Genomic DNA, 18,577 nt, shown 5'->3' on the forward strand with positions numbered 1-18,577 from the left:
ACTAATAATGCTCCTAAATCCCACCAAACAACAGCAGAGTTTTTAGAATTTGAAGCTCATTTATATTCCAAATAGGCTTGGACAACATATTTATTCCCACTGAGTTGCATCTTTATTATTATTATTATTATTATTATTAATCTGGCTGAGTTTCCCCAGTCACTCTGGGCGGCTCCCAATCAAATGTTAAAAATAGTACAGCAGTAAATATTAAAAGGGCTGCCTTTAGATGTCTTTTAAAGATAGGATAGCTGCTTATTTCCTTCACATCTGAAGGGAGGGCGTTCTACAGGGTGGGCGCCACCACTGAGAAGGCCCTCTGCCTGGTTCCCTGTAACCTCACTTCTCACAATGAGGGAACCGCCAGAAGGCCCTCAGAGCTGGATCTCAGTGAACGATGGGGGTGGAGACGCTCCTTCAGGTATACAGGACCGAGGCCATTTAGATCAACCATCTTCTAATATTGCATTTGCTAGCAATCTTCATTAAAAAGCACATTCCCAAAGGACAAGCTTTTAAACATGCACATGTTAAAATGTGGCTATTGGCAGAGCTGCATTGTAATATACTAAGTAATATATAAAGTACTTTAGTGAAAAGTTTTGAAAAGTTTTGAAAATGTAAACTAGATATATAGATGATGAAGTGTGGGATACAATACTCGTGCCATGCAACAGCAACTAAATCTCCTAAATTATTATTAGTATTTCTTTAGCAACTACTTTTAACTTGTGGGGGCTGCTCTTCTATGAACTCCACATTTCATTCAAAAAACACAAAATAGCACTCTAGCACAGGAAATAGCATTAGGTTGGACCCCAGTGCTGAAAATGCTTCGCCTCTAATACATGGGGAAACAATAGTAGTTTGCATTTACAATTTATCAGTCATGCTTGTTGAAGTCTTTACATTATGTTCTTTGCTTTTTCTTTAAATGCAAGAACTCTTCCTTGTAACATGAATAACAGATGTCTCAAAAATAAATAAGAGAGATGATAGCTATTTTAAGTTTTCTTAATTAAAAGTAATTCTGTGGGGAAAGGTAAAACAGAATTCTGTAGAGAAGGTAAAACAGAATGAACTGAGATGTAAAATTCACTTCTAAAGAATCAATTCAGTACAAAATTGTTCAGACACATTAACTAATCTAAATGAACTGAAAAGCATCCAGTTACATAACTCATTATAAGTTACAATGAAACAATTTAGATTGGGTCCCCTTATTATTCACTACCTGACATCTTTAATGGGTCCTGAATATTTTAATAGGTAAATGGACAACCCTTTAAGTTGATGCATGGTACATTTGCCCATTTAGATAACGTAATTCACTTGTGTGGTATACACTTCCGCCAAATGATTATAAATACATTGGAAGTAGGTAAAGTAGATAAGACTTAATGGAAGAACTAATTTATTTCAGCTGTAGTCTTCGGCAACATTTTTGAGTCTCCATTGTCTCCCAAGGACTGTCATTTCATTGACCTAAAGTACCTAAAAGTCAATGAAACAATGCCAGACAAATGGTTCTATGGCTGCAGCTCAAAGTGACAGACAGCAATATTTAGAATGGAATGCCAATTTGTTCAGCAGATACCATTTTCTAGTAGCATATGTGTCACTGACTTACTCTTCTACTCCTGGAATTTCACTAAGTGGTGGCAGAGTTAAAAGTTGTGGTTGCTGAACAGTAAGGTTTGGGGAAACGGCCAGAGAACTGGATACCAAGGGAGGGAAAAGAAGGCATGACAGCAAAGTAGGCAAGGAATTGAAAGAAACAGGGCATATGGGGGAAGTGTCCCCAGACAGAAACATGAGTAATGAAGAGCACAATTCCCAAAGGAGTAGGGTATGATGTAGAAATGCAAACACTTTCACACACTTGACGTAACTATTTTAAGTCTTAAATAGACGAAGCCACTAAACATTTGCACTTCTATAGGAGATTTATGCCACCTGTTATTTCTTATAACAGTAGATAGCTTTTATCTCTTTAGTTTAGAAGTATGAATATACTAGGATAAAAATTAATGCTGCCATGCATCCAATAATTTTGTGTCTCTCCAGTCAAGCTTTGCTTAAGTCTGGTGTGGATCTACATTCTTGGGTTACTGAAACAATACTCAGGCTCTGTCCCAAAACAGTGCTCAGTTCATCTGTCAGAAAATATCTCACTTCTCTCTAGGGGTGTATGTGTTTGGGACAAGATGTATGTGGCAGGTACACACACAAACAAGTTCCATTCAGACACCCATAACAGGAGACATACAAAACATCAGGCTATACTAAAAAAAAACAAAAAACAAAAAAACCAATTGTCACCATGGGGTAATAGTTTGAGACATAAAACAGGGATGATAGAGGTATCTAAAAGATAATAAGGCCACTTCACATGGCTTATGTATGAAAAGAGGCTCATGAGATCAAGCACCAGCAGTGGTGCAAAGCTTCCTCGTCTCTGCCATCAATGTCTACATAATAAGCATGGACACCTGAAGGAAGAAAACCTAGGCACCACAGGCTTCTTCAGGAGCTGAAATCATGTATAGTGTTTCAACTCCTGGTTAACTACATGCATGAGCTTTACATACAATTGAGATGCTTACACCCAACATATGGACATGAAAGATATGGCCAGGAGAATCCTGGCAACCTCACAGAAAGGGCCAAGACTGCAGCCCCACTACCCCTTTGATTATGTGCAGGTGGCTATACTCGGTCAATTAAATGCCTGAGTTCTAAATATCTCCAGGGTTAGGTGGAGTAAATCTCTATAGGCAACAGATTCCAGGATATGAGTCTATGAAACCTCTTCTCTGGAGATATCTTCATTTCACTTTGCCCACTGAAATGTCCCTGCTTAACACCAGAGGCGGAGCTAGCTGGTCTGGCACCTGGAGCAACCTGCGGGGATGTGGCTAGCCGCCCGTAGGGGTGTGCCAGCGGCAAGGAGCATTCTAGGGGGTGCGCCAGTGGCAGAGAGCGTCCCAGGGGCAGCGCCGCCCACGGCGATGTCACCCCCCCAGGGATGACCCCTGAGGCGGACCGCCCCCACCTTTCTCCGCCTCTGCTTAAGACTCTAAGCAAAGCTCCCACCCACCTTGTTCCAAATTTCAACTAGAGGAAATGCTATTATTGAAACATATAGTCTCTAAGATAATCTAGCTGCATAGGGCTTTAGAAGTTAAAACCAGTACCTTGAATTGGACATAAAACCAACATGCATAGACAGCTATTATCATGTTGGTAATAGAGTGGATTATAGCAACTAAGCCAAGGCATCGCAGAGCCTGAGGATACTTCTCATATCCTTTGAGGTAAAGGCACAGCTGGCACTATCTGGGTCATGATGTCTGCTTCATGGAAAATGAGAGATCCAAAAACCATCCTTGACTTCACGCCTCTTTTACTGCGTGCAGTGGGGTTGCCTGGTACATTCCCACTCACCAACCAGCATAACCACTAGTGTCTCTGAATTTTACTTCAGCTAGTCAACCAGGACTTCCAAGCATATCTTTATCTTGTACTAAATTTAGCCATCAACTCATATAAAATCATAAACATAATCTACCAATATAGAATGATCTTTAGTTATTTGTTTGCTTGTTTTTAAATTACCAGCCAAAAATTATAAGAATTCAATTGGTATTATGAGCAACTTTAAAGTAGGGTGTATATTAGTCTATTTTACAGACATGGTGCACATAGAATCGTGTGTGCAGGTTTTTGTTTCATTTCACTGCTGAAGCTACCCTGGCTGCAAATAGCCTGGAGAGAGATAGAAAACGGTGGTTTCTGTGCTGCAGTCCATTAACTTGCATGATTAAGAATATGAAAACCACGAAGATGCTCACAACCTTGTAAAGACTTTGACCAGAGCAAGACTTCTAAAATCAAGTGCTGACACATGGATACACATGGTAGATTAGAAATGGCAAGCATTATCTATCTAGCTGTGATTAAACGTTTAATTTACAAATATTATTTGATCTGAAACTAAACAGCATGTTGCAACCACTCTGGTAACCTTTTTTTAGCATCATTTAATAATTCCAAAATGCAAAAAGAGACTCCTTTTGTCTGAAGTTACATTATAAACAATTTACTTCTTTGTTTTGGTAAATATGTATTTTTAAAATATAAAAAAATGGAACTGGATTGACTCTTTTAAATGAAAAAGCGCCACCATATTTTCAGGAGTGCTGTGCAGGAAAGAATAGCTCAGGACAGCCAGTGAGATTTGTACACATTACAGGCTTAAAACACAGTGAGGCTGTTTTTTCTTGCTGCATTTCAAGTTTAATTTTGCAAATCCTGGTACACATCATCACAGTCTCATGTGTTTCCACTTCATCCATTGTCTGTCCTCAGTTTTTCACCCCTTCACCCACCCCAATTATTATTGGTGAAGTTTTCATCCACCCAACGTTTTCCTCCTAGAGGTCATCTTCCTGTGGCTGCAACTATGATCCTATACATCTTCAAGATGCAATGAGATTTACTCCCAAGTAAGAGGAAAAGTCTAAGTGAACTCATTGCAGAGTTGAAGTTTAACTGTTTCTTAGCATTTCCAGCCCCTCCTTTGACTGACAGATGGACACACACACACACACACACACACCTCCCCCCATGTCACCTTTCTAAAAGGCAGCAATGATTCTTTTCTGGTGAGCTACAGCTGGTGAACCTGGGGCACTCTTGTTTGAAGGGGGGGTTGTTGGCAAGAGAAGCACGGGACATGCTGCTCAGGCATACTATGGTGCCTGTGTGAAAAACCCAGCTTTGTGGAATGCCCTCCCATCAGATGTCAAGGAAATAAACAACTGTCTGTCTTTTAGAAGACATATGAAGGCAGCCCTGTTTAGGGAAGTTTGAATGACTGATGTTTGGTCGTGTTTTTAATATTCTGTTGGGAGCTGCCCAGAGTGGCTAGGGCAACCCAGTCAGATGGAAAGAATAGTAGTAGTAAGTTTTGTCTTAGTTTGAGCAAACTTTTTTGAGTAGTAGATCCATCAGCATTGGAGTGACTGTTTGACTCAAATTTCGGGAGTTTATTAATAAAGAGAGTATGACCTTTCTTGGTAGAATACTACTTGGAATCCCAGACATCTTGAAAAGGCTTATTGCATTCACCTTCCGTCAAACAACTGCTAATGGGCTGACTTAAAAAAGAAGAAGAGGACTGTCAACAGTCTATACCTGAGATCTTCACCAATAAAGGAGCACATAACTGGTTGCTTCCATAATTCAGTATCATCTGAGCCACAAGCTCTGCTGCACTACTAGGATTCTATGCTCCTTCCCATCAAATAAAGTTCAAAGGGCATTAGTTATGTTAGCAGTAAAATGGAACTCTTAGGTGCACCATGGTGTAAGGCTGATTAGTCATTGCTGGGCATCTCTTATGTAATTAAAAATGAATTCTCATTTTATGTGACATGCCAAGGAATAAGAAATGTGAGACTGTGCGCTGTTTCTCATTGTACAACAGAACATTCAGGTTTGCCACTGAGTATACACTCTAAGTTGCAGCCAATCTTGGCTCCACAGAATGCACTTGTAGGAAACACAAGTGTCAAAGCATGTGGGATGCTTGTTATATTTTTAGATACACACTTTAAATTTCTATAACAATGTAATGTATTGAGTAGCCCTCACCCGTGACCTCACTGACCCCAATTCCAAAGAATGGCTGCAATCCTGCACACAATCTCCATAAACCTCAAGCCAACAGAAGCTAAGCAATGCAACTCTGAACAGGTTTGCAGTATAGTGTTATGAGTTTGTGGAGTGCCTGGACTCCCTTTCCAATTCCTGGACCCTCCTTCTAATTCCTGGGTGCCAGACTCTGGAATTAGTATGTTAAAATTCAAGTCAGGAGCTAGCCTGGTAATGGCCCACTAAAGATTTGTTAGGGGGACAAAGGGAATGGATCTGTGCAAAACGGCAAATTAGAGGGTCCCATCTCTCATAAAATCATAGGATTGTTGAGTTGGAAGGGACCCTGAGGATTATCTAGTCCAACCCCCCTGCAATGCAGGAATACAGTATGCAGCTATCCCATAAGGGGATCGAACCTGCAACCTTGGTATTATCAGCACCATGCTCTAACCAACTGAGCTAGAAAGACAAAAGCCTTTGAGGAGAGCAGTTTGTTTTAGGATTGCAGTTGGGGATGATGTGGGCTAGGTAAAAGTAGTTGCAGTCTGTTAAAGGCAGCAAGCTAGAGCAGAGCCACAGAGGCTATGGCTGATTTCTGCTGGTATCCAAGGCTTTGGCTATGAGAGAAGCAATACCCTCTCGGAGCGTAAATGCTGTGAACCCCTCCATTGTAGGCTCAGATTGTATGTATGGTAAATAAACTATATATCATAAAGACACCACAGTCTCTGCTGTGCCTCATTTCCAAAGGAAACATGAATCCTGGATAAGGCGCCTAGACCCCTATAATCACACAACACTTGGAGATTGGGCTGGTGTGGGACAATACTTTTGACCCAGGAGCAAGTTGTGGCAGTTTTTTCTTCTAAAAGCAGCAACAAAAATTCAATGCACTGCTGATAGGGAGTTTCAGCGACGAACAAACACAGCCCAACATTTTCAAGAATTTTCAGGGCACCTTTAGATCAGGCTTCCCCAAGATGGTGTTCTCTAGATGTTTTGCACTAAAGCTTCCATTAGGCCTAGCCGACATGCTGCAGTTCAGGGAGATGCAACTTGTGCCCCCCTCCCCCCAGTCATGGAACTACAACTTCTATCATCACTGGCCATGCTGATTGAGGCAGATGGGAATTGGGAGTCCAACAGAATCTAAAGGTAACAGTTCCACATTCCTTCTGGTAACCTATAAAGGATTAATAAACTATTTAAAGTATGATAAATGAGGATGCTTAATTGAGAACTGTGTTTGTAATATGTTACATTTACTAAATCTATTTTTGAATAGGGTACACGTGTAGTGCAATCCTATTCACGAGTAAGGGCTGGTAAATTCAAGGGCCCTTCCTCCCACGTAAATATGTCTAGAATTGCAGCTCTAAAAGCAAATGGAGTACCCTGGGGGAAGTAGCTGTTGCTTGTAGTCATTTACATATTCTAAAACGTCTACTGAGACTCACTTAGCCTCTGGCAATTTGCAAAACTGAAAAGTAAAAAGATGGGGGAGGGGAAACACAAATCATACAGCATTAAGCATCCATTCCTCTTAAGAGTTAAAACCAGCAGCAGAACAGACTATGTGAGAGGAAACTACTGCAAGGAAGGTCTGGTTTGATTTTGCAGTTCACAAACAGCTCTAATTCACTCTGCTCTCAGCCTTTAAAGGAGCTCTGTCAATACAAAAAATTGCCTTCTTATGGCAAAAAGTTTTCTGTTCCTGATGTATTTCTATGAAACATTCTTTGTCAAAAGCATCGCTAAATAACCCAGGTCCATCCTGGATTCCTCTGTGAACATGAAGCTGCCTGTTTACTATTCAGTTTAAGCCTTTATGTTATTTCTATTTACTAGGAAATAACCTACTGATTAGCATGTACAAAAGACCCTCAACTGAGCCTCGACCATGTTACTAGAAGAAAAGAAGAAAAAGAAAAAACAATGTTTTTTCCAATACTTTCCTGGCTTAGTCATACAAGGCAAACATTACAACCCCAAAATTCTTCTACAGCTTAGATTTTAAGATAACAAGTTTTAAGGAGAGTTATCTTCCAGCTTTAATTTATTGTTAAAATATGCTTTAAAAAGTATCTATGTCTTTTAAAAGTGGCAAGCTCTGACACCTATACAAGGAATATGTGGCATCCACATATGTGGCGTTTCCACCCCCATCATTCTACCCGGACACTGAGGTCCAGCTCCGAGGGCCTTCTGGCGGTTCCCTCACTGCGAGAAGCCAAGTTACAGGGAACCAGGCAGAAGGCCTTCTTGGTCGTGGCGCCCGCCCTATGGAACGCCCTCTCACCAGATGTCAAAGACAACAACTACCAGACTTTTAGAAGACATCTGAAGGCAGCCCTGTTTAGGGAAGCTTTTAATATTTGATGTATTACTGCATTTTAATATTTGGTTGGAAGCCACCCAGAGTGGTTGGGGAAGCCCAGCCCGATGGGCGGGGTATAAATAAATGATGATGATGATGATGATGATGATGATGATGATGATGATGAATGGCAGATTTCTAATTCAAAAAAGGTTGATAAATTATCCACAAGATTAATAAACAAAATTTTCTCTCTTACTTTCCTAGGATGCTTAGACCATTCAAGCCATAATCTCTAGGGAGATTATTCAAAGGTTTAAGAATGACATTCTCAAGATGACAAACTAGAAAAGCATTCTATTGGGAAATATCCAGCAGGTGAAATGTGCTCAAGAAAATTAGTTTCAGGCAAACCCAAAGGAATTCGCTTGCTTCCTGTTTAGGTTGTGTTTGTTGTTCTGTCATTTTTTAAAGTTGACATTCCTAAACTGGAGAATACGGTCTTGTAATCACACACATGTTTGGTCAACCTGTGGGACTTCTAAAATCTATATTTCTTCCACATTCTGGTATTTCTGCATAACAACTAAGAATACTATAAATAGAAATTACTTAAAATAAAATGTGGGATCCGAAGAGATGCACACATACAGGTGAGACTGCAAACACAGCTAGAGCTTTGTGATCCCAGTCACACTACCTCCCCAGCCTATCCCCTGGCTCTCATTCTATGGTGAAGTGAGAGAGTACAAACACAAGTGGACAACAGTCTGAGATTTAAAAATAGCCACAGGTTTATTGATTAGAGGTGTAGGTGGAATATTGGCTCAGGCATTGGGTGTATATCCATTCCAACCTCCTACTGGAGGGATAGGACTGCCTCGGGGTCATGCCACGGATTATGGCCTCCCCAAGACATCGATCTACTGAGGTGGCCATCCTAAGGACACCACTGGAAGCCCTGCGGATCAACTGCACCACACAAACTTCTGGATACAGACACCCATTGAGACCTCTTTAACGGGGAACCCTGAAAACACCACTGATTCCATACTGGGTGATACAACACTTCACCCAACGCTCAAATACTAGGAGTCCAGCCAATGCCTTAACCACCCAAAGTTGTGACATTTTGCCATGGGGAAGGCAAAACCTCCTGACCGGCCAATTTGTCTACAGGTAAATTTCTTCCTGGCTCCAAATACAAAAACCACTAGTAGCCATAGCAAGGTCAAGAGGTAAGAAAAAACAATAAGCTGAAACAACCCAGGAAAGAAAAGCAATGATAATGTGGAACCTGAAAAGGAAAATAAGATTAGCAATGTGATAAGAATTTACTTGAATTAAACAATCCTGGACCAAAGCCTCAAGCTCTGAGCAGTCCAAGAGGCTTTTATATCTTTTCACCACCACCCCACCACCCACAGCCCACTATCAAAGAGAGAATCCTAGAGGGCAGCAAGCAAAGACCACCTAAAACCCTGTGCTTAAATACGTTAATATTGGTTACTGTGTTCTTAACATGTGTAATTGAATGCTACTTGCAAGTTGCCTTAACAGGATTTCTATCTGGATAGGCAAGATATAATTATAATAAATAAAATTTTTAAAAAATCATGAAACACATAAGAAGCTTTGTGGTACATACCAGGGAAACCTAGGTTTCATGCAAGAATGAAATGCTTCACTCCTCACCCCAACAAATATAGACAGTATCAGACTAGTGGTTGCTTTAAAAATACATTATGATTTGAAAATGTGAAGCAAATTTCAGCAATCAAGAACAGGTTTATTTGAGAAGGACAAACCAAATTCTCCCCATGCACTGATGCTGCCTAGTCTGCTGAATGGAAAATTGGCATCTAAGCTCATCATCCATCTGTGAGACATTTGTTTTGTATAAAGTAACTAACAAATGCAATAAATAATTTCAATTTTAGAGTTTCAGCAAAAAGATGGCTGATTCGCACTACTATTCCAAACTAAGGAAATTCCTTTTTTGAACATTTACGGTAGTTATTTTCAAACTGTGGCAGCATCAACTATATTGGACTTTTAAATTTAGAAAAACACACACTACATTACAGAGTTTTAGTGGGAAATGCATGATGTGGAAAGAGATTTTGCTCTCTCCTATATTAATGGAACTAAAGATCATCCAGTTCAATTGTTTGCAGTAGATTTAGGAAAGACAAAACAAGACACTTTCTCAACAAGGCAGAATTACTTCATGGAATCCACTGTTACAAGATCTAGTAATGGTCGCTAGCTCAGATGGCTTTAAGAGGGTACTGGACAAATCATAGAGGAGAGGGTTATGAGCAGTTATTAACCATGGAAAACAACTGGAGTCTCCCTATTCAGAGGCAAAATACTACTAAATACCTGTTGCTAGGGGTAAAAAATGTGAAAGGCTTATGAAGTTTTCTTGATGTCCTGACATCCTGTTAACCACTGTGGAGAAATAGTTTGCTGCACTAGGTGGACTTCATTATGGTCAGCTATATAAAAGCATTACATAAATGAAAACAATAAATTAATGGACCTTCAGTCTAATGACCCATCAAGGTTCTTCTTAGGGTTTTAATTTAATCTAAATTGTTTGTTTGTTTGTTTGTTTGTTAGCACTATTTCACAGAAAAGAAACGTTTCAATAAAATTATATCACCACACAACTTTAAGTAACTGCTCCAATGTTATGTGACATAGCATCAATAAATGAACATGCTTCCAGAGTTCCTGGGAAAAGCTTATATGAGCTGAAGTAAAATGGAAACATGTGCTACTCCAGGAATTCACTGCCAACATTTAACATGAAATGTAAGCAGAAATGTAAAATAAAATATAGAAGGGAAGGACTCTAAACTCGCAAACACTGATTTTCTGACAGATAAAAAAGATCAGAGGAGAAATAAATTATTTTGTGGTCTTTAAAAAGTATATATTATCCTGCTGTCCAGGGAGTCACTTGGAATAACAAAAGGTGTCATATATTTTATTGTTACGTCTTTACTGCAAGAGGTAACAATGCAATCCCACATTATTAAGTCACTCCGGGCAGATATACACACACTTCAACTGTCTTCTTACATGAAAACACATTGATATATTCATAGAATTGCAAAGAATGATCCTGTGAATTCAAAATGCAATTATATATCAGCTATCATGCTGCTTAGAGGCACAGCATCTTGAAAATCTGTAGGACTTTCTGATCTGTAGAAACAGTGTTTTAAAGGAAAAACAAGTATCTGCATTTTAGTGCTTTGTTAAACCTAACTGTAAAAATTCTAACTCAGTATAACAAAACATCTGACAGGTTCTTTATAGCAAACTGCATTTCTTGAATTAAACTTTCAATTTCCTGAGAACCACAACTCCTTCGTTCATATTATCTTTGCATTTTGGGGGTTTCCAAATTTTTAGAATCAGAATCAGAATTTGATTTCAAATCTTGTAACATTTCCAGAAGCAGCTTTCGTCTGAGCTGCCTCCAGGCCCAGGATGTTTTTCCTCTAGAAAAGTGCAGAGAGTCAAAGTCTGGCAGCCACTCTCAATAGGACCAATGTCAGAGATCACTCTAAATCTCTTGCTGACTAGCTGGCGTATGTGTGTGTGTCCGTGTATATCAAAAGAAATAAATGCATATAATATTTGGGAGTGGGGGTTATTTCAGATGCAAGGGGAAATACCTCTACACAAAAGGGCCTCATAGAACCTCCATTCTCCGTGGCCATTTTCACCTCCCACTGTACCATTTATTCACGGGGTCCCTACCCATCCACTTCTTTTATTTCACTGCATATAGAAATGGTTGCATTGTTACGAGTAAGTATTTGGCAACTAGCATTAACAGTTAATTATTCTCTATGATAGTTTAAAAAATCAAATACATAAATAAGCAATTTTAGAAGGTAGTTCCTACCAGTTCACTGCCAGAGCATGTACTTTCAAGGTGTTGCTCAACCTATATATTCCAGACTTTAGATGGCGCAAACATTCTTTTGTACGAGCAAGGTAGGGATTCACTTGAATATCTTCAGGAAACTTTGAATCCTAGAACAAATACACAAAAAAGCAAGCATATAAGTAACCCTCGGTGCTTATATAGGTTCTGAACAATATTTGTATTTACAATTTAACCAGAGATGGTAAACACAACAAGCTGGAACCAATGCTTTTTTTTACATAATGAGATTCACATAAGTAAGAAATACATGTGGAGTCAATTTCATTGAACAGTGTGGTCAAATATTTTCTAAAGATAAGTCAGCAGGCTAGAAAATTTACTATTAACTCTAATTAACCAGGCTAAATAGGCTATATTAAAAACTGATTGTAATTTAACAATGTCAGGAGAGGATTTGACCTTATTTAGTATACCTTAAGCAATAAAAAGAGAGGATTAGAGGGTTTCGAAACTCAATAATGTTTGCAAAATTATCACTCTACATTGTTAAATAGTGATATCATTTAAAAAAGATAAAGAACATACAAGTTCCTCTCAAACTACTATCATCTCTGGAGATTAAAAATACCAAAAAAATAAAAAAAATCTCAGTATCTGAATCTCCATGCATAACAAAGATGCTCATTTGTAGCCATTTCATTCTGAAACCCTTCTGGTAGTTGTTCAATTTTATGATTAAACACAAGGAATACACCTAAATCAATCACATTCTACAACTGCAAAATATGAGGAAGATATAACTTAAAGCCTGAATTCATATTCTATGTCTTCAAAGGATCAGAAAGCGCAAAATAAAATTTCACAAACTGAAAAAAAATGAAAGAGGATTATAACATTCTTGTTCCATTTCCTCATTCTGTCCCTGCTTTTTGCTTATACAACCGAACTATTTGGATATATGGTACAATTTTTGAAGTGCATGACTTATTTTGAAGTGCATGGTTATTTTACAAGTTAGCTGTAGCTTTTAAAAAAATGGACATTGGTTTTACCATGCATTTCTGTTTGAAGGATGGACTGCAGGACATTTACTCAATAGGATGACTTCTCCCACTGGACTGGATAGGCAGGGTCTTTCTTTTGCCTCCTCTTCCAGATTACCTAATCATGGGACCCTGGCCAATCAGGGGGAAGCCAAGAGGGTGATTCAACCTGGGCCTCAAACTCAAAGGGGACCTCAACTTCAGACACTTCTTGATTTGGTCTGCAACTTGTGTGGTGGTGTGGTTAAGAACAGTGGACTCGTAATCTGGGGAACCAGGTTCGCTTCCCTGCTCCTCTGCATGCAGCTGCTGGGTGACCTTGGGCCAGTCACACTTCTCTGAAGTCTCTCAGCCCCACTCACCTCACAGAGTGTTTGTTGTGGGGGAAGAAGGGAAAGGAGATTGTTAGCCGCTTTGAGACTCCTTAAGGGGAGTGAAAGGCAGGATATCAAATCCAAACTCTTTCTTTCTTTCTTTCTTTCTTTCTTTCTTTCTTTCTTTCTTTTTCTTTCTTTCTTTCTTTTTATGCACATTGGACAAAAATGTGACACACTCTCAGCTTTAAGCTTCAAATTTAAGAAAATAAGAAAAGTTATCTGGTAAAAGGCTTACTTTTTTGGTAACTGATATAGAGGTTATATAGAGGTTGACATGAGCCAACAGTGTGACGCGGCAGCTAAAAAAGCCAATGCAATTCTGGGCTGCATCAATAGGAGTATAGCATCTAGATCAAGGGAAGTAATAGTGCCACTGTATTCTGCTCTGGTCAGACCTCACCTGGAGTACTGTGTCCAGTTCTGGGCACCACAATTCAAGAAGGACACTGACAAACTGGAACGTGTCCAGAGGAGGGCAACCAAAATGGTCAAAGGCCTGGAAACAATGCCTTATGAGGAACGGCTAAGGGAGCTGGGCATGTTTAGCCTGGAGAAGAGGAGGTTAAGGGGTGATATGATAGCCATGTTCAAATATATAAAAGGATGTCACATGGAGGAGGGAGAAAGGTTGTTTTCTGCTGCTCCGGAGAAGCGGACACGGAGCAATGGATCCAAACTACAAGAAAGAAGATTCCACCTAAACATTAGGAAGAACTTCCTGACAGTGAGAGCTGTTCGACAGTGGAATTTGCTGCCAAGGAGTGTGGTGGAGTCTCCTTCTTTGGAGGTCTTTAAGCAGAGGCTTGACAACCATATGTCAGGAGTGCTCTGATGGTGTTTCCTGCTTGGCAGGGGGTTGGACTCGATGGCCCTTGTGGTCTCTTCCAACTCTATGATTCTATGATTCTATATTAAAGAGCATAAAATGTCAATGAATATTCATTAAAATATATTGGCTCTGATGGTACAAGATGAGATGATGGGTGTGTCTTCTCAGATCAGCTGATTATATTAACAAACCTCTCACATATGTGTGTGTGCATGCACCTTATTTTGTGTTCATATATTGACATTTTAAAATATTTTTTATTATAGCTACGGTCCTCAAAAGATGGAAGTGGCCTAGGCCTCTCTGGACCTCATAAAGTGCACCTTCCCTTTTTTGTGGTTATTCTTGAATCACTGAAGTGGAAATTCACTTAGAGGACTTGGATAACTTTTGCATTCCCAATGAAAAAGATAAAGGTAAAGGTAAAGGTACCCCTGCCCGAACGGGCCAGTCTTGACAGACTCTGGGGTTTGTGCGCCCATCTCACATCTATAGGCCGGGGGCCAGCGCTGTCCAGAGACACTTCCGGGTCACGTGGCCAGCGTGACAAAGCTGCATCTGGCGAGCCAGCGCAGCACACGGAACGCCGTTTACCTTCCCGCTGGTAAGCGGTACCTATTTATCTACTTGCACCCGGGGGTGCTTTCGAACTGCTAGGTTGGCAGGCGCTGGGACCGAGCAGCGGGAGCGCACCCCGCCGCGGGGATTCGAACCGCCGACCTTTCGATCGGCAAGCCCTAGGCGCTGAGGCTTTTACCCACAGCGCCACCCGCGTCTTGAATCACTGAAGTGGAAATTCACTTAGAGGACTTGGATAACTTTTGCATTCCCAATGAAAAAGATAAACATGTACCCTAATGCTAGCTTTCACTCTCTGCCTCTGGCCTTAGGGGTTCCTGAATATCAATAAAGTTCTCCTGTTACCATGACTGGACTCAAGTCTCCAGCTTTACAGTGTCTGCCCTTCCAATGTACGATATGTGAGAAAGAAAGCCACAGGATTTTCTGTTGCTCACTAAAAAATCTATATTACATCTACAATTATATTATTGTCCAGGAAGGAGGGGAAGGGGAAGACAGGCTGAATTCAAAGTAAACCATCAACAGAATGATTTGAAAACATTTGGGGACTGTACTAAACATTTACTAAACATTTTAGCACATCTAGGGGGTGTATATAAAGGGCATCGTAACGAATAGTGTTGAATGTCCTCCATGTCTCCAGACTCACAGATATAGAGACTTTGGTACACAGGGGTGCTATTGAATCTTCCCATTAGATATGGGGAGGGCATACACTGAATAGGCAAAGCTGTAGTGCCAATGTGAGATTAATAAAGTACTGCTCCAGCCCAAAAGATGCTTCATATATTGGATGAGTATGCCATCTGGGAAAGTGAATGAAGGTTCCTCCATTTAGAGTCCAAATAATTTTTTTCTTTGATGAGTTGTTTATCGCTGTTAAAGGCTCCAAAATTAACTGATTCATTCAATGCCAGAATTTGATTATTTCTTTCTTTCATATCACTTACAGTGGTAACTAGGGTTAAGAACTTAATTCATTCTGGAGGTCTGTTCTTAACCTGAAACTGTTCTTAACCTGAAGCACCACATTAGCTAATGGGGCCTTCCGCTGCTGCCACACCACCGCCATGCGATTTCTGAAACAAAGTTCTTAACCCAAGGTACTATTTCTGGGTTAGCGGAGTCTGTAACCTGAAGCATCTGTAACCCGATGTATACCAAAATTATAATCTGCCTGTGTTAGCAGAGTCAATATATAATATGTCTTTAAAAATGAAAAGATAACAATGGATTCATACCAATAGACAAGAAAATGCACCTTTGAAAAATGCAAATGCTGATTTGGGATTGAAACCTTTCCCATTTAAGTTAAGGCCAATGATAAATTTACAAGTACCTCTTTCACATTGAAAGGTAGAGACACAGGTTAATGAATCATTAAATTATCAATCATGCTGTTATACCCAGCAGGCTGAGGTCCAGGTGAAGGCTCCGACCTTCTGAACAAGAAATGAGGTCTTCACTCTCACTTTTATACTGCATCGCCCATACTTGTGTAGAAAGAGAATATATGAAGTAATTTAAAATAATGTTCATTACCACTTTTGTGGTATCAAGTGGCATGTTTCTTTCTCCAGGTTGTTTGTTTTTCTCTCTCACACACACCCAGTATTTCAGCCATTTTTGTGAATGGGCACCCCACCCTCCCCATGGCAGCCGTTTTATGACAGCTTCCAAGGCACTCTCTCAAGATTCTAAATGTGCTCATTACCTAATCTTCCAGATTGGGACACTTAGTGTTCATCTCAATGCTAAATTCTCTCCCTTGGAAGGAGAGAGAGAAAGAAAGTGGAAGGTAAGCCAGAGAACAGCTCTGACCCAATGAAAACCAGCTCTGCTCTCAAGTTTCTTCCCTTTCATTGAATCACAGAATTGTATAGAGTTGGAAGGAGCCCTTAGGGTAATCTAGTTCAATCCCTTGCAGTGCAGGAATCTCAACTAAAGCATACATTTATATTCTTTTATAATACTGATGGTGATGATGATAATGTTACAGTGGTGCCTTGCAAGACGAAATTAATCCGTTCTGCGAGTCTCTTCGTCTAGCGGTTTTTTTGTCTTGCGAAGCAACCCTATTAGCGGCTTAGCGGATTAGCGCTATTAGCGGTTTAGCGGCTATTAGCGGTTTAGCGGCTATTAAAGGATTAGCAAATTAGCGGATTAGAAAAAGGGGGGAGCGAAAAAAATCGGAACACTTGCAAGATGTTTTCGTCTTGCAAAGCAAGCCCATAGGAAAAATCGTCTTGCGAAGCAGCTCAAAAACGGAAAACCCTTTCGTCTAGCGGGTTTTCCGTCTTGCGAGGCATTCGTCTGTACATTAGCTTCCTAATAAACCTCACGCGACGGGGTGAGCTCCTTTTGCTCGGTCCCAGCTCCTGCCAACCTAGCAGTTCAAAAGCATGCCAAAAAAAGTGCAAGTAGATAAATAGGTACCGCTCCAGCGGGAGGTAAATGGCATTTCCATACACTGTTCTGGTTTTGGTACTCTGTTGAGCCAGAACTGGCTCAGTCATGCTGGCCACATGACCCGGAAAAACTGTCTATGGACAAATGCTGGCTCCCTCGGCCTGTAAAGCAAGATGAGCGCCGCAACCCCAGAGTCATCCGGGACTGGACTTAACTGTCAGGGGTCCTTTACCTTTACCTTTTTAAACCTCACACACAAATGTGTGGTGATTTGTGGGTGTGCATTTTTCTGGTTGCAAATTTTTGTGCTCATCCAAAAGTATGAGCATAAGCCAAAATAGCTGAAGACCTCTGGTTTAGGATCTGAATGGCATGCTAAACAGTAGATAATCTAAAATGGAAGTGGAAGCTTCCAATCTCCTTGTGGCCACATCAGAGGAAGAATGGGAAGGGGATGAGCATACAAATCGGGGGCTTACTGTGGTTCATGCTCAATATGAATGCAGCCATAGAGCTGAAAACATCTTCAACATGCAGAAAGTGTGTTTGATTGTTAGAAGTGCTATCCTCTAAGCCTTATTCTTCATTTTCAACTTGGGTCAATATAAAGCACGTAGATGATACTTCAATATTATGTGTTGCCATTGTAAAAAAAGGGTAGCTGTGAAAGGAAGCCCCATGGAAATACTTTTGAATACCAAAAATAAATAAATAAATCTCATTAAAAAGGTTCTACAATACTTCTTGCAGACACTTTGTAGTGCAATGTGATTTAACCATGAGTGCAATTATTTTATAAACATCTGAAATATCAGGGGAAAGTTGAAAATCACTGCAGAAAAAAGAGCACAGTAAAAACTTTATTATATACTACACCTTGCTTAGCTTGCTAATAAAACTCATAAAAATCATCCACAAAGGCTGTGGCTACATAAATCCACCTTATTCAACTTTATAACCCTGACAGATTTTCTTTTCTTTCTTTTTTAATAAACATAAAGATAATATGCAGTAGATAGTAAAAGTTAGATTAATTAAAAAAGCCATTGTAAAACTGCAGTAACTTCATAGACAATGACAACTGTGCTCATCCAACTGTTCATACAAAGCTTGAGTAATAATGCCAACAGTAAAATGAAAACTGAAACGGCTCCTGACACAGTCCCAGTTTTAAAGGTCTGTTAAAGCAAGTGAAACTTTCTTCAGCGGCTGCTTATTCTGCAGAGATGAAATGAGAAGCAAAATGTGCTACAGCTACAGCTGTTTCTTTTCTGCTTGACATAATCTCCCAATCTGAAGCCACATGAACAATGCCAGGAAACATCTCACAAGACATCATACTCTAAAAAGTATGTCAAATAAATTCTGGTGACCTTTCCAAATGGTGATTTTCTATTATTATAGCAGTTTGAATATTTTTTTATGACACAACAGACACAGGAAATCGAG

General features: G+C 40.0%; 1 protein-coding gene across 3 annotated transcripts in view; it reads right to left on the minus strand.

Moving 5' to 3' along the window:
* Positions 1-18,577, minus strand: part of SPAG16 (sperm associated antigen 16) — a 448,643-nt gene that overhangs the window by 374,233 nt on the left and 55,833 nt on the right. For all 3 annotated transcript variants that reach the window (XM_082228123.1, XM_082228122.1, XM_082228124.1), the window contains exon 10: positions 11,904-12,034. In XM_082228123.1, the coding sequence (XP_082084249.1) occupies positions 11,904-12,034 (131 nt within the window). The remainder of the gene's footprint in view (positions 1-11,903; positions 12,035-18,577) is intronic.

This window comes from Podarcis vaucheri (genome assembly GCF_965113315.1).
Source record: "Podarcis vaucheri genome assembly, chromosome: 1".
NCBI lineage: Eukaryota > Metazoa > Chordata > Lepidosauria > Squamata > Lacertidae > Podarcis > Podarcis vaucheri.